Consider the following 17,238-nt stretch of genomic DNA (forward strand, 5'->3'; position numbering starts at 1 on the left):
CTAAGGGGACGTGGGTGGCGCTGTGGTCTAAACCACTGAGCCTAGGGCTTACCGATCAGAAGGTCAGCAGTTCGAATCCCCACGATGGGGTGAGCTCCCGTTGCTCGGTCCCAGCTCCTGCCAACCTAGCAGTTCGAAACCACGTCAAAGTGCAAGTAGATAACTAGATTGAATGAACCTCCGGTAAACGGCGTTTCCGTGTGCTGCTCTGGTTCACCAGAAGCCGCTTAGTCATGCTGGCCACATGATCTGGAAGCTGTCTGTGGACAAACACAAAGAGTAAAAGTATGAGATCCACAATATGCCCAGAATATGAAGAATAAAGGGCCAAGAGAAGGAACTACAATCTTTTCTAGCTAAGGATTTTCACATGACACTGCAGCTGGCAAATGGAAAATCAGTTCTCTTGCAAGCAACTCTTTAATTTAGGGATGGGAAAGCTGTGACCCTCCAGAGGTTGTTGGAGTACAGCTCTCATGTTCCATGAGCACTGAAGCTACTGTCTGTGGTTGATGGAAGTTGGAGTCCAGCAACTTATGGAAGGACAAAGGTTCCTCACCCCAGCTTCAGGATCTACTGGGAGTAGTATATCTTTCCCCTCACTTTTGCAACTACAGGGGGACTGACAGCTGCTGCAGAAATTCTCTTCAGAAAGAGAGGGAAGGCAATGTGTTATTCCTCTAGCTCAGGAATGGGAAACCTGTGACCCTGCAGGTGTTCCTGGCCTATTGACCATGTTGGCCGGGGCTGATGAAGTTGGGAGTCTTTTCCTTGCTCTTGCTAGTGGGATGCTACAGCAACCTAGCTATTCTGCCACCTTCATTTACAGCTCCTGTTGTTCAATATGATGAATGTCAGCTTAACACAGCGGTGCCCTCGGGGCAGAACTCTGGGGCAGAAGGCCAGGGCCTCATCCAGCAGAATGAGGAGGACCTCAAAACGCAGCAAAATGCAGTCTTACCACATTCTTGAAGTGAAGCAAAACGGGTTATCATATCAAGGGTCCTATCCTGAAGGCCATTCCAACATTACAGTACCTAACTATATTCCCGAGTCAGCATATAGTGAACTGTATGCTAACATGAACCTTTGGCTTTCTAATTTAGAAACACAGGACCATTGATATTGCCCACACTGGCTTAGACTGACTCCCCAAATTTTCAGAGTCTTTACCAGCCCTACCTAAAAATGTCTGAGATTGAACCATATACCTCTTGCTTGCAAAGCACGTGTTCTACTCCTGAGCAACGGCGCATCAAATGGCTGTAAAATGGAGAAAGGTTGTGTGTTGATCTTGCATTATATTGCATGAATAAACTTATCTCATTGCTGATGTGTGCGTTAATAACTTTATGCATTAGCTACAGTGCTACACAAGGCTACACACACACACACACACACACACACACACACACGGCAAGAAACTAGGAAGCAGATAATTGAATTTGGCCCATCATCACCTTTAAATGCTAAACTGAAAGTTTGTTTATTTCATTTAGCCTTTAAAATTGTGTTTGCTTCCCATTGATTTTGCATAGTGCCTCCAGGGTTCTTTCATAGACACAAATCTCATTAGCTTGCTGATTGATATAGGAAGAGGGAAGAGAATCTATTCCATTTAGCAATGATGCCTCATTGACAGGTGACCTAGCTGAGCACAAGCAAATCATATAACTATCAGAATGTGAATCACAGAAGGAGTTGCATTCGTCACCACCATATCAAAGATTCTTGCAGGAGATACTGCCGAAAGCCAAGTATATTAAAGGTGAATGAGAAGGAACACAATGAACAATGTCTCTTTGTATAAAATGGGAAGGACAAATGTGTGAATAAGAGCTTCCACTTTCCCAGTTTACGGCGTACTGAATGGGAAACATTGGGGCCCGATCCATTTAGCAAGGCAATAAACTGCTCTCTTCTCAAAATGCATGTATTTATTTGCTTATCTGTCTGTCTTTCTTTACCCTGCCTTCCTGTTCTATCCATGGGGCTTCCAAAGTGGCTCATAAAGCAGATTGGAAACCAAACAATAAAATGCCACCAAAGTCCAATAAAAAATACAGAACACAGCAGAGAGAGAGAGAGAGAGAGAGAGAGAGAGAGAGAGAGAGAGAGAGAGAGAGAGAGAGAGAGAGAGTAGAATTTAATGGTTCTCAATACCAGGGGCATGCTGGAACAACATGGGGTTGTTGTTGTTTTACTTGGCAACTGGTCGGGGGATGTCTTAAGCATTTGACAAGAAATGCTTGCATAGGGGGCACTGCCCATTGAGGGTTTGTGAGCGGAATCAGGGCAAATTGAGCGCTGCTTGCAGGCTGCAGGTGAAGAGGAAGGCAGAGGTAGAAGCTCTGTGAGCACAGCTAGCCTCTGGCAGTGCATCTCTTCACACAAGGAAAAGGAGGGTAAAAAAGCATGTCAGATGAATGAAACAAAAAGTAGAACAGGTTCTGGTGCGCACTGATGCAAAACATTTTATTGTAGTTTGACGTGTTTCAGAGTAAAACAACTCCAGCCGCCTGACAAGCTTGCAGGTTCTTAAAATTCAAAAACACCTTGTTCTTACAATCTGGACAACAACAACAAAAAGGTAGAGTAAAATATTGTTCTCCCCACCTCTGCATCTTTTCACACCAGGGACTGGGACCAGCAGTCCTCAAATTCCCAGCTGGGAAATGGCACTGCATATGCCACCCCCACCACGGAGATGTGTTCCAGAAGGAGTTTTGAAGCTGGAATTGCTTTTATGAACTCTGATGAGCATTAATAAAAAGTTATCTGTCGTTTATTGGTAGGATTTATATCCCATTCTAATCACAAATTATTCTTAAGACTACATCGCGCATGGTGTAGTCTGTCTAATTTGTCAGCGCCTAAATGATATCGAGCGTCAGAATAACTTGGCCACAGTAAGGAAATTTTGCCCATGGTGTGATTATTTTCCACCTTCCCATTTCGATTCTCAGGTACTCTATCTGCATAACCTAGCAATTCTATAATATAGACGCACTTTTACCCTCGCAAGATTGAATGTACTGCCCTCGGCTGTACTCGAGGAATGATTCCAACAGATTCCACACGAAAAACGGCTATGTCCCTGTGGAGATGGCAGTACTGAATCAGTGGCACACGCCCATTTGGCTTGCACTCTTTATAAAGACTTGAGGAATGAGATTATCACCTCTCTTTTATTGTCCACCTGGGTCACCCAACCACTGTCTTTTCTCTTGGCAGATCAAGACGAGCAGATGACAACAAAGGTTGCAAGGTTTTTAGCTGGGGCAATCAGAAGAAGGTCCACTATTTGACTGTTGATTCAGGACCCTAAAGTGTGTTTTATATTGACTTTTTATTTTTGTTCTTTGTATATTGCATTGTTCTTTGGTTGCTATGGCCAATGGCTGATGCAAATCAAGATTAATTAATTAATTAATTAATTGCTTATGATGCAATGCAACTGGAATTAAGTAAGCACGTGTGTAATTGGGATTGGCCTATGGGCCTCTCAATTCTCCTTCACACCTCAGCAGCTCATGAAATAATGTCCAAATCTCAGTCATATGTTCAGCACACATGCCCTGCTGTCTGTTAGGTCTGAGCATGTCTCATTACTTTTGTAGGGTCTTCTGTAAGAGAACTTCTCCAATTTAGTAGTCCAGATGCACAGGGAAATAGACTATGCTGGTATCCCACTGGTCCCTAACAGGGATTATTATAGGATCAGCTGAGGATTTGCAGTCTACCCTGTATGTTCCTCATAGTGAATTTATGATGTATTTCCTCTTCCTTCCCATATGCCTAGCTGAGCAAGACAGTGTCCAGCTAGAACAGAAAGCTTCTGGGTGGGTATGTCCCAAGACTGTGGTGGGCAGCAGGTATAGATCAGGGTCTGCTGGTAGATCTCTGGGTGATTTTGAGTTGGAGGGCTTCTGACTCCCAGTTGTCCAATAATAGCAATGGCTAAGAAGCTTCTCCTACCCCCAAATTAGATTGCTGAAAAGAATGCTTGGGGAAAACCAGGAGTGGAGTGTGACATGAAAGGGCTTGTGGTGGTTCTGATCACGATTTCCTGAACTATGTGCTGAAAGATGCCCTGTTCCTTAATTTGTGGTGTAAACTCACCCAAATGAGCCATAAAGCCTGAAGACTGCTCTGAGGACAAATGGAACCTCATTCTCGACTCCTTTCGTAGCCACCAGGTCCTCCAAAGAACGTAGTAACCTGTCTGCCCTACAAGGATTCCAGTCTATTTTGTGGTTAGAGGACAGGACATTCTAGTTCAATGAAGCCAGCAGCATTGCTGCGTGGGATACAAATCACCAGCTGATCACCAGCTCAATACCTGATCATTAATTCCTAAGGGTTTCATTTTGCATGGACGTAAATGCAGGACGACATTGTACCATCTGACTCTGGCCTACATATCTCCAAACAGCGAAGGCCAGATGAAAATAGGACAGCAAAGAGGTCAGAGGAAAGAAGGCAGGCATGAGGCACCCGCAACGTGACACACAACTTACGGAGCACATGTCTTGGACACGTGTACCTGGCCAAGGAGGAACCAGTGCAATTTCACGCACATTATGGATGAATGAAAAAGATTGCGTATGAACTCAATGGGACTGATTATTTTGTTGCCATCTGACAACACATGGCTCAGTGTGCTTCCTGTCGATTTGAGTCCGACTTCCATAGTAAATGGCATTGGCTGAGATTCCGGCATGCATATGCAACACAATTTTGCACAGATCATCCATTTCTATCCACTAAGACACACCAGTCACAATAAGGTTGGGCTGCTGTTTCCACTGGTATAGGACAAGGGTGACCCTCAAGACCACCAGCAGGCCAGATCTCTTTTCTCCCAGCATGTTTATCTGGCTCTGGTGACTCGAGCAAGTTTTAATTGAGGTGTTGTAAAAATATATCTACTCTGCTCCCTTGTAAGAAAAAGAATCGATGAATCTCCGCGTGCATTTCATATACATTTTATTGTGCTGCTATCTCATGCACTTTCTGGAAAGGCAAAGGACCACTGCCAATCTGTCTCTTGTGGCGATCTTTCAGGAAGCACATTCATTCCTCAGGGCTCCCCCAATCAATGACCTCATAACATCCGGATGCATGTAATGCTCTCAGCACTAAACAGTGCCAGGTTTATTGCAGAGGCAGCCATCTGAATTTGGGCAAGCGCTTCTGGCTTTTGTGCTAGCATAGATAGAAAAGAGTGACCTCTCAGAATAGCCAAATTGGCCATCCTGGGTATTTGGGAAGTGGACAATGGAATGGATTGAGGAGGGGCTCTGAAGCTTTGTGAGTACCAAGGGAAGACATTAAACACACCACAGCAGTTGCAGCAACCCCTGCATTAATTCTCATATTTGATGGGAAAAGGAATATTGGTGTCGTGCCTTTAGCACATATACCATAGCTGCCAAGTCTCCCTTTTCTTGTGGGAAACCCCCATATTTTAAACCATTTCCTACTGGCAGCCCGGATTGGGAAAAATCCCGTAAATCCCCTGGATTTCTTACCTGCCAGGGAGGCTTCATTTTGGGTCCTGGCGCCGCCCAATTTCCAGTGCCCATACATGGGTAGCGCGGCACTGGAAGTCGCTTCTACGCATGTCCGGACATGCGTAGAAGCGACTTCCAGTGCCGCACCGCTGCTGAGCCCGCATTTTTCAGCGGGAGACTTGGCAGCTATGCATATACAGATGTATATAGATTTATGTATGTTTATTGCTATGTTACCTACTGGCCAGAGAAGAATTCAGCAACACATGGTTGTCTTGCTAACAGGAAAGAGAGGTGCATGATGGGTAGGGAGGCCTCCATTTTAGAGAGCTTGAAGAAACAGGAGGATTCCTATGAGTCTGGATTTCTCTGCTGCATGTTCGGAGTTTCTGCCTGTTGTGATCGCATCATTGGTAAGCTCCTGCTTTGCTTGCAGTTAACATGTAGTAATGTAATGGAGAACAGGGAGGTTTATCTGCACGTCGAACTGCACATAAGTCACCAGACAGTGTAGTGAAGGTGTAACAATTGGGATGAGAGATAAGAGATTAGGCCATACATGGCAGAGGCTTTCCTTTTAAAAAATCAAGCGTACTTTTGCAGCTGAATATTTGGCATATTGCTACATTACACATTTTCCACTGACTTTTACTTTAAAAATGATGAGAATTATATTTATGGCTTTTACAGAACCATTACTGACAGCTGGTTGGTGATGTATGTTGGGTTGGACCAAATTCAGCTCACTTCAGGTGCACATGTATTTATTATTATTTATAAAGAATATTTATATACCCTCTTTCTATTTCAAGGACGCTCTCTCTCTCTCTCTCTCACACACACACACACATACACACTCACACACACCAATTAAAAAACTAACAGTGGCAGATAAAAGATTTTAAAACCCATAAAAGTAGGGAATCCACAGAACTAAGAAATATACAAGCCAAGATTCTGTCTAAATAACAAGAATTTGGCTGATATTGAGATTTCCGGTCTATCGCCAGCACTGATCGCCGAGGAATCCTTAAGCTCCGAGGTTCCTGGCTCTGTGAGGGGGGGAGCCGTAAGAGCAATGTGGCCCCCCAGAAGAACCCCAGATTGAGCTTTCTGGGGGTGTGAGAGCTCAGCTGCGCCCCAAAGTGACTCCTCTGCCCCCCCCGGTAGGCTCTTTTTAAGAGCTCCGAGAGCGAGCGGAGTGAGAGTTGCGGGCGCCATTTTCGAGTATATCGCTACCCTCACAGAGCGAAGCTCTGTGCCGGCAGCGGAGGAGCGGTGGATTTTATTTTTTTTAAAAAAAAGTATTTGAAGACATTGGACACTGTGAGTAACAGAAAGGAATTTAAGGAGGGCGGGAATTTAATTGAAAAGAATTGGCCATGGGAGGATGTTTAAACAGGAAGTCGATCTCCTCCATTGAGAGAACTGTGATGCAGTTAATTTGCCTGTAGCCAGAAAGACTGATAGGAACTTATCAATTACCAAGGATTGGGCTCAATACCTTCCCCCTGAATACACTAAAATCCCTGTAAAAGTTTTAATTTGGACTGGGGAAAGTCCCCCTGGAAGCTGGAGTCGGGTCCCTGGAGGGATCAGCAAGCCGCCATTATGATATTACAACAGAAAGGAATTTGTTTACCTCTTTGAAGTTGAGAACTGTATTTTGAAGAGAGCGCAAAATATAAAGCTGGGTATAAGAAGTTTGATAAATGCTCTTTTCACAAATGGTCACAAGATTTTTAAGATATGAAGAAGAATTAAAAATGAGACTATAACCAGTTTGGATATAAACTTGGTCCCTGATGTTTTTGGAAATAAGATCTGCGCCACTTCCTGCTTTGTTCTGTTCTCATGAAATCTGAGATGAGAAGGATGTCTGTAGCCATAACATCACCTGATGGCCTGGACTTTCAGAAGGAACTTTTGGAATTGCTTTTGGACTTGAGAAAAATAATATATTGTTGCGTGAAAGTAATATACAGTTGCATTAAATGCGTGAAAGGAATCAGAATTGTGTGGACAGTGAAAAAGGATTAATTTCAATAGAGAATGAAGAGAAGCAAGAAGAACAATTATCAGTCTTGGACAATGTAATTGACTTTAAAGAAGATGAGGAAGATGCATGGAATATTGTTCCCCCAGTGAGAGGGGGGGAACAGAACATATGTCTTTTCCAAGGAGTCTCCAAAGAAGCACCAGCATAGAATAATGTCCTCAAGAAGTATCTGGGAGACCCTGAGTCCAGGGGAAGGGGGACTGAATTAGTTTTAAGTGTTTAAATGTTAGCATGATAGAAGAATTAATATTTAAATTTATGGAAAATTCTTGGTAAAAATTTTTAGGCTAAGGGGAGAAACAGAAGATAGAAGGACGGGAAAATAAATTTTGATTTGGATAAATTGATTAATTATTGATGAAGAATAGATGATGCTTTTAGAATAGAATATTTGAGTGATAATGATAAAATATGTTAGAATGATTTAAGATATAAAATGGAAATTGCTTAATTGGAATTTTAAAATGGACCCAGTGAGGGGGGAATTGAGGAAGTCAACAATGTTAAGTAAAAAAATGCAAGAATTGATATGTTTTTTTTCTTTTTTAATGTTTTGTTTTTGTTTTTTGTTTTTGTTTTTGTGATTTTGTAAGATTGGAAAATGAATAAAATTATTTGGGGGAAAAAGGATTTGGCTGATATTGTGCTCATAGGCCTGGGACTCTGAAAAAATAAGAGCCTGGATTCAGACTAAGCTTAGATGATGCACCCAATTTTTATTTTATAGCATCTTTCTTGCATACAAGCAGGCTAGTATTTTTTTCCTTTCAGAATTCCAATTACCATGCCAGTCAAGTATATGTCCTCGGATGGACCAGCCTGAGCTCAGTCCAGAACATTGTGAAAATCTTGGCCTAGACAAAGGAATGGTTCTCCTACAAACTTTATTATAGCCATGAAACTTATCCTTGTGGGAGTCACTATCTCCCATCCTTGCTTAACTTCCACCGTAAGGTTGCCATGAGAATAAAATAAGATAACCTATGTAAGCCAAACTGATAAATAAAGATGGAGGAAAGACGATAGGTAAAAATATATAAACCCAAATAGTGGTTGTTTTTTTTCAAATTCTCAGCCTGCTTCCCCAGGTCACTTTCAGTTTGGCGTTTACATCTTATTAACCACAGCGGAGCTATTTCATCCAAACACGGGGCCGTGAAACCACTGCTGACTAATATCACGAGAGTAAGATGCTAGCTTAAAAGAAATAGGCACAGACAAGTAGGCAGGAAACAGATCTCTTAGGACAGTATGATGGGGTGAGTGCTTAATTTGCTCATATTTTTATTATAAAGTTGAAACTCACCTTGATTGATTGATTGATTGATTAAGTAGTTCTCCCTCTCAGTTGCTCTCTGTTAAATAAGTTCCTACGTATGGTGAGTGCCTTAGTTCCAAGTAGATCATATTATTTTCTCCTATAGCATCGGCTGATGCAATTGCCAAATAAATCCCGAATCCATTGCTGAATATAATTTACAAGGCCCTTAGCAACTTGAATCCAGGATACTTTGGGGTCTATGCCCCTGCCCGATCACTAAAGTCTTTGGGGGAATCATAGTTACTGGTCCTCCATGGCTTGTATCCACTAGGAGCCGAGCATTCAGTGTTGTAGATCAATTTTGTGAAACTCTCTTTCAGTTCAAGTCAGACAGCCCTCCCCACCCCTACTGAAATTCCAGAGCTTACTGAAGACGTTTTTTGTTATTCCATCAGGCTTTTTATTGGAATTCTGATTTTAAAGATTTAACTCATTTTTTCTTTCATTGTTTGAGTCTCCTGTACACTACTTACAGATGACTGTAATTAAGTGGTATAAACATTGTGAACAAGAATAAAAATCAATATTGCTTCATGTATTTGTCCCAAATGTTGCAGTGGGCAGTAAGATGGCTATAGAAGATCCATAACAAAACCGAGTCAGAAATCAAGGTCCCTCTCTACAAGGGAAATCTGGTATTGTCCTACTCAATATACAGGGGGATAATAATAATAATAATAATAATAATAATAATAATAATAATTTATTACAGTCAAAGATCAGCTTGCATAACACAATAGTGACAGCATTCATAAAGATAAAATATACAATTAGAGTAGATTGCAGCAATAGCTCATGAGTTAAAATTGAGATATATACATACATCCGTTTGGCTGAGATTTGGGCTACCCTAAAAATTGACCCTAAGGCGCCCCAAAAGGGGACTTCAGCTTTTCCCTAGTAAGCTATTTTATTCTAGGGGATGATCTGTGCCTACAGATCTGGGCACAGAATCTGGCGACCAGCCAGGTCGTCTTGTGATCTTTGCCTAAGAGGAGAGAATTAAGTTTAGACTTGTCTGGTAGATCGGCGAGCCTCTTCAGCAAAGGGTCAATGGTTTCTCCATGAATTCTCTATGAATTTCAGCATCAAAAGGACATCTAATATATATATATATGTTTGGAGCTTCCTATTTCCCCTAATGGGGAATATAATACAGGGTGTAGCATAGCTCATGCAACCCTGCCCTTTAAAAATAAGGAACAACAGAGGGTTATATATAACTCCTTTAACATAACACATTATATTCCTAACTCTCTGTGATAGAAGGCTTGGCCGATCCTATCTTTGAAAAAGAAACTCTATCCAACGGTAGACTCTATCCTGGGAGTACAGAAGTAGTGACACCATGAGTTTGGAGCCATTTATAAAGTCCTTTTCAATCATCCCAGAGAGGAGCAGCAGGAATCTTCTTTAACTTGGTATGAACACTTGTAAACTGCAAGTTCACAGTGCTAAGGCACCATCAACCACTTGCTACTGTTGATACTCCTTATTTCTCTCAAGGCAAGAATGAGAATCCTGCCCATTATCATCTAAAGTGGGGACCCCCCATTTGAAATCTGTGAAGTAAAGGCAGGGGTGGTGTAAAGACATGACATCTAAAATATATTATTATTATTATTATTATTATTATTATTATTATTATTATTATTATTATTTATACCCCGCCCATCTGGCTGGGTTTTCCCAGCCACTCTGGGCGGCTTCCAACAGAAATATTAAAATACAATAATTTATTAAACATCAAAAGCTTCCCTAAACAGGGCTGCCTTCAGATGTCCTCTAAAAGTCTGGTAGTTGTTTTTCTTTTTGACATCTGGTGGGAGGGCGTTCCACAGGGCAGGTGCCACTACCGAGAAGGCCCTCTGCCTGGTTCCCTGTAACTTGGCTTCTTGCAGTGAGGGAACCACCAGAAGGTCCTCGGCGCTGGATCTCAGTGTCCGGGCTGAACGATGGAGGTGGAGACGCTCCTTCAGGTATGCTAGACCGAGGCCGTTTAGGGCTAAAATCTAAAGACTCCACTGCTGTTGGGTTCTTTTGGTTCAAATGAAAGCTCCAGAATATTAAGTCTACTTTAACTGCAGCCCACTGATATCTGATGCTGCTCTAGAGCCCTAAAATCTGACCCTTCTATTACAGGCACCACTGGTTTCCTTTGCATCTGAGAGGACAGTGCCTATGAGAAAGTATGGTGCATGCAAAGCAGTATCACCACATTAAAGAAAAGTTCCAACCACACTGAAATTTCCTGCAAAGTTTTATTTGCTTCACGTGCAGAGACGGGCTGTTCTTTGGCCGGTATGGAGTAGTTAAAAAGGTATGCAGGGCTTTCAAAGTTAAACAGATATCTTTAGAACACAAAAAAGGAAGCTCGTTAGGGCAGAAAAAGAGTAATTCTGTATCAGAGCAAAGCCCCAGCATCCTGACAGTGGCCAGCCAAATCCCCCAGAGAAGCCCCACAAGCAGCGCTTGAGCATAACAGCCCCCTCCCCACTTGCGACTCCCAGGAAATGGTATCAAAAGGCATGCTGTCTCCTACAATGGAGGTGGATCACAATAGTCATGACTAGTAGCCATTGATAGCTATCCAACATTTGTCAGTGTGGTATCGTAGTTAGAATGCCAGACTAGGACCTGGGAGGCCAGGGTTCAAATCCCTAGTCAGCCATGAAGCTACACATTATAGCTTGTGTATTGGTCCAGGGAGCACAATGTGAACCAAGCAAAATTATCCCCCATCTCTAGCTGAGAAATGGTCTAAAGTACTAACCTTAGCCAGGCATCCCCAAACTTGGCCCTCCAGCTGTTTTGGGACTATAACTCCCATCATCCCTAGCTAACAGGACCAGTGGTCAGGGATGATGGGAATTGTAGTCCCAAAACAGCTGGAGGACCGAGTTTGGGGATGTCTGCCTTCAGGGGCGTAGGAAGATAGGAGCGGTGGGGGCGGGCGGCTGCCAGGACCAGCTTGCTCCCTCGGCCAACGCGCGCTCTCCCTTTCTGCTGCCACGCTCTCTCCCTGGGTGGAGTTGAGGGGCGGGCCAGCGAGGCGACGCTTGTGACGCCCCTCGCTGGCCCGCCCCTCGACTCCATCCAGGGAGAGCACGTGTTGGCCGAGGGAGCAAGCCGGTCCCGGCAGCCACCCAGCGAAAACCTCACTAGGCGCTGCAGGGCTTGCTCAGCCAACGCATGCTCTCCCTGGACGGAGGCGAGGGGCATGCCAGCGAGGGGCGTCACTAATGTATACACACTACTAAACAATACACACCAAGCACCTAAACAGTTCTCCAACCCGCAAATATACAAGACTCAACATTAATGTATAACATTTAACAACAATTTAAAACAATCCCACCCTCCAAATAAACCAGCACCCACCCAAGTAAAACCTCATCCCTGTTAAAACAATAATTTTAACATGCCCTCGATGTGCCACCCCCCTAAGGGACAGTCCCCTTTGGTGTCATCCCTTGGAGCATGGCGCTGTCCCAGGGCAGGCAGCCTTTATAGAGCTGCCCCATCTGCTGATGTATGCCTAGCTGGGGCAGCAGATGTTCCCGATGCTGCCTGTCTGTCTTTCCAGGGTCCTGGTCCTTGCAGGACTCTCTGCAGTCCTCTTGGGTGAGGGGAAACTGGCAGCTCACGATATTTTGTTGTTCAATCTTTAAGAATAAAAATTAATTTAAAACGACAGACACAATATATCACACATTGCCTTATGAGGATGCCTTATGAGGAACGATGCCTTATGAGGAACGGCTTAGGGAGCTGGGTATGTTTAGCCTGGAGAAGAGAAGGTTAAGGGGTGATATGATAGCCATGTTCAAATATATGAAAGGATGTCATATGGAGGAGGGAGAAAGATTGTTTTCTGCTGCTCCAGAGAAGCGGACACGGAGCAATGGATTCAAACTTCAAGAAAGAAGATTCCACCTAAACATTAGGAAGAACTTCCTGACAGTAAGAGCCGTTCGGCAGTGGAATTTGCTACCAAGGGGTGTGGTGGAGTCTCCTTCTTTGGAGGTCTTTAAGCAGAGGCTTGACAGGCATATGTCAAGAATGCTTTGATGGTGTTTCCTGCTTGGCAGGGGGTTGGACTGGATGGCCCTTGTGGTCTCTTCCAACTCTATGATTCTGTGATTCTATGATTCTAACATTCAGATTTTTGGACCTGATCTCTTTTGGTGTCTTTCTTCCTTAGGTTTTAGGTAAATCCTAGAACTTGTGGTCCACCTCTGCAAAGCCAAAGATGTGGAAAGGGGGATTTCTCTATCTCCACCTGAGTAGGTCTCATTTCCTTCTTCACTTTCGGCAGATGTAAGGGGAGTTTAGCAGTTGGGAGACCCAACTGCGCAATGACTATGAGATGACAAAGGTCTGAAGACAGTGCCACTGTGAGAAAGCTTCCAAGTTCCTTTTGGTGCCATGAATGCCACCCACTCAACCTGCCCTGTGGCTTTAAACACCACCAAATACTTCACAATTCCTATGTACTCTGTGGCACTGACGGCTGGGCTGCCTCTGAATTGTTTGGCCCTTTGGGGCGTGATAACCCACATTAAAAAGTCCATTGTTCTCTCGGTCTATGTGCTGAACGTAGTGCTGGCCAACCTCTTGCAGAGTCTGCTGCTACCCTTCTGGATCGCTTACAGTTCCCTCAACCACCACTGGATCCTAGGGCAAGTGGCTTGTGTGGTCGTTGGTGTGATCCACTCCACAAACTTCTATGCCAAGAACAACTTCCTGTGCCTCATTGCCATGGACCGCTACATAGGGTTAATTTACCCAATGAAGTTCCACAGATTGCAGACAATGAGCTGTGCCACCAAGGTGAGCGTTGTGGCTTGGCTCCTGGTGGCCATTTTGTGTGCTGCTGGCATCTGGCTAGAGATGAAGGACTTGGGGACATGGCAAGGGAATTGTTTAGACAGCATCCAATTAGGCAAGGACTATGCACACTTCAAGATGTCCACCATGAGCCTCACTTTATTCATTCCTTGCATTCTCATGGGATTCTTCTACCTTAGGGTGCTGCTTGAGGTCAGGAAGATGACATCTCTGCATCAAAGAGTAAAACGGAGGATCTATGGCTTCATCTCCGTTATCTTGGCCTCCTTCTTCCTGCTCTGTACTCCCTTCCAACTGGTTTCATTTTACAAATTCTCCTGGGCACTGAAGCTGGAAAAGGACAAGATCTGTGATTTTAATAGGAGCATTTTCAATTCCATGTACTTTACTTGGTGTTTGGCCACCTTGGCTAATATATTGGATCCCCTTCTTTACGTCCTGCTCCTTAAAGATGTTCAGGCTGATCTTAAAGATCAGCTCAGTTTCAAAGGTCACAGGACAGAAGCCACACATAAGTTGGAAGATCTTCCTTTACATTCCACAACGGAACAGACATAAAAGCAGCCTGAGGTTCAATAAGTCGTCTACCGGCTTTCAACATGGAAAAGCTTATAGTTAATCACAGTGTCTTTCAAACTTCTCTGCTCTCTGACACTAAAAGAAGTGGCTGATTTGACCAGGTCAAAAAGAAAAATAAGGACCCACCTGTAGAATTCCAAAGGCGTTGACCACAGCTTCAATATGCTGATCGTACTCTGCTCTGTCTTTCCATCCCGTCTGAACCAGGAGAGCCTGTTCAGGTGGTGGACTGGTGTCTGGAGGCAATGATGGGATGGTTGAGGGCCAGCAGGCTGAAAGTGAATCATGATAAGATGAGAATACTGAACATAGGGAGACAGCCTGTTCTTGGTGCTCCTCTGAAGGATAAAATGCTGTGTACATAATGCAAATGGGGGAAAATTAGTCACACCTGAGAGCGTATGCAAGTGATCTATGCTAGTAGAATAGTTGGATGCATGGGGGCAATTAAGTAACAGAAATATTCATCAAAAAGACCAAAACTTAAAAAATTAATAAATCATATAATAGAATTTGTGAATACAGAAAATGCTTTGCAAAAGCTCATTGCCTTACCCCCATATGCCCACTCAACTGCTTTGATCTGCAGAACTGGCACTGCTACAGGTGCCACATAATGCTTGTTATATGCCTGTAAGGGACTGGTCTTTGGACATGCAGTGGCACTTAGACTTTGGAACTCACTGCCAAGTCAGATCAGGCAGGTGCCTCCACTGTACTTTCTTAGAACATTTTTGTTTAAGCAAGCCTCTCCAGACACATAGATTTTGATTATTTTTACTGTTAATTTTAAATATATTTAAATGTTTCAAATATGTTAACTGTTTTAATATTTCTCATAAACTGCTTAGAGGTTTTACTACAACCAATTCCTGTAATTTATGTTAAGTAAAAATAAAATAGCTTTCACATTAATTTTGTGTGGCAAGTCCCTTATTTTCCAATTTGGCAGATCAAGAGCAAGGGTTACATTTATTTGAAGCTACCAAATGAGGCAGGTGGGATATGCCCCCAAGGTTTTCATGTTCTTATTCTGGTTCAGTTCACTGTCTGATGGACCACAGAAAACAGATGCCTTCTCTTTCTTCTAGAACAGTGGTCCATCTACCAAACCACCAATAATCCAGGTCATCACCATTGTTAAAAATACTTAGAATCATAGAATCATAGAGTTGGAAGAGACCACAAGGGCCATCCAGTCCAACCCCGAGCAGGAAACACCATCAAAGCATTCTTGACATATGCCTGTCAAGCCTCTGCTTAAAGACCTCCAAAGAAGGAGACTCCACCACACTCCTTGGTAGCAAATTCCACTGCCGAACAGCTCTTACTGTCAGGAAGTTCTTCCTAATGTTTAGGTGGAATCTTCTTTCTTGTAGTTTGAATCCATTGCTCTGTGTCCGCTTCTCTGGAGCAGCAGAAAACAATCTTTCTCCCTTCTCTATATGACATCCTTTTATATATTTGAACATGGCTATCATATCACCCCTTAATCTTCTCTTCTCCAGGCTAAACATACCCAGCTCCCTAAGCCGTTCCTCATAAGGCATTGTTTCCAGGCCTTTGACCATTTTGGTTGCCCTCTTCTGGACACATTACAGCTTGTCAGTATCCTTCTTGAACTGTGGTGCCCAGAACTGGACACAGTACTCCAGGTGAGGTCTGACCAAAGCAGAATACAGTGGTACTATTACTTCCCTTGATCTAGATGCTATACTCCTATTGATGCAGCCCAGAATTGCATTGGCTTTTTTAGCTGCTGCATCACACTGCTGACTCATGTCAAGTTTGTGGTCTACCAAGACTCCTAGATCCTTTTCACATGTACTTGTCTTTGAATTGCACCACTTTTGCGTGCCAAAACAGAGGCTGGGGTTTTTGTGAAATAAATGGCTTCTTGTGGTGTCATCTAGGGTGTTATGACATCATGGTTGAAGGACCCTGGTTCAACATGCATCCTAACTTCATCAAGGTGACAGGAGCTGGCACCTGCACAAGAGACGCGAGACAGCATTTGACCTGTGGCTGTATTTGAAGACCATTTGTCCGGTTTAGCAAGGGTGATCATTGTTGTGCCTGTGTGCAAGAAGAGGCGGTTGGTCCCTCTTAACTGACATTCTTAACTAAACACACACTGAAGGGAGAGGCTGATTCTGGAGCATAACACACAAGCCCCGCCCACCAGATACCAGGCACTCCACTACTCAAATTAGGCCCCAGTGTTTTTCTTACAATAATATGAGGAAGGTTGATGGGGATCCAGGTGAAAAAGCATACTTGGGATCTTTGCAACTCAAGGGGTGTCGCTTGGCACATGCACTGTCCACGTGCACATCTGGTGCAGTGGGATCACAGCTCCTGGTTGCATCCCTAATGCCATGTGTCCCACTGCCCTTGCTCCCAACATACATGCTGCATTTGAAAGAGGAGCCTACACAGATATTGGATGGTGGGGCCAGGAGGCATGGTTCTGCTGCCCACCTGACATATGGGATGCAAACGTTGAGGCAGTGGTAGATGGCATGGTGAGGTGATTGTGTTATGGCACTCACGTTACCTCCAGTCTTACTGGGAGCAGAAGGGGGATGCAGTGAGTTTTCACCATTGCAGCCAGCCTCATTGCTACCTTCCCTCTCCTCTTCTATCTTCCAGGAACCAGCAACAACAATACTGACTGGAGGTCAGGTGAGCACTTGCAGTACCGCCACCTGCTACTGTGTGGAGGGCTTTGAATGACCACCTCAACTATGTCTGCATGAGCAAATGGCTACTTTTTCAACTTCCTTTCCGCTTTTAATTTCAAGCTATACTTCACATGAACCTGCCTTCTAGGAGTCAAACCATTACTTCATCTAGTCTCTATCTAATTCATGGCCAGCGTTATTTTTTTTAAAGGAAGTTTTGGGAGGGGG

At 43.7% G+C, this 17,238-nt stretch overlaps 1 protein-coding gene across 1 annotated transcript; it reads left to right on the forward strand.

Annotated features, from left to right (window-relative positions):
• The first annotated feature begins 13,324 nt into the window (after positions 1 to 13,324).
• LOC118077330 (G protein-coupled receptor 4-like) lies at positions 13,325 to 14,305 on the forward strand. The gene has a single exon (XM_035100931.1). It carries the CDS (start codon positions 13,325 to 13,327, stop codon positions 14,303 to 14,305), a length of 981 nt encoding a protein of 326 aa, XP_034956822.1.
• The last annotated feature ends 2,933 nt before the right edge of the window (positions 14,306 to 17,238 follow it).

The sequence above is a fragment of the Zootoca vivipara genome, chromosome 10, assembly GCF_965207765.1.
Source record: "Zootoca vivipara chromosome 10, rZooViv2.hap1.1, whole genome shotgun sequence".
Lineage (NCBI taxonomy): Eukaryota > Metazoa > Chordata > Lepidosauria > Squamata > Lacertidae > Zootoca > Zootoca vivipara.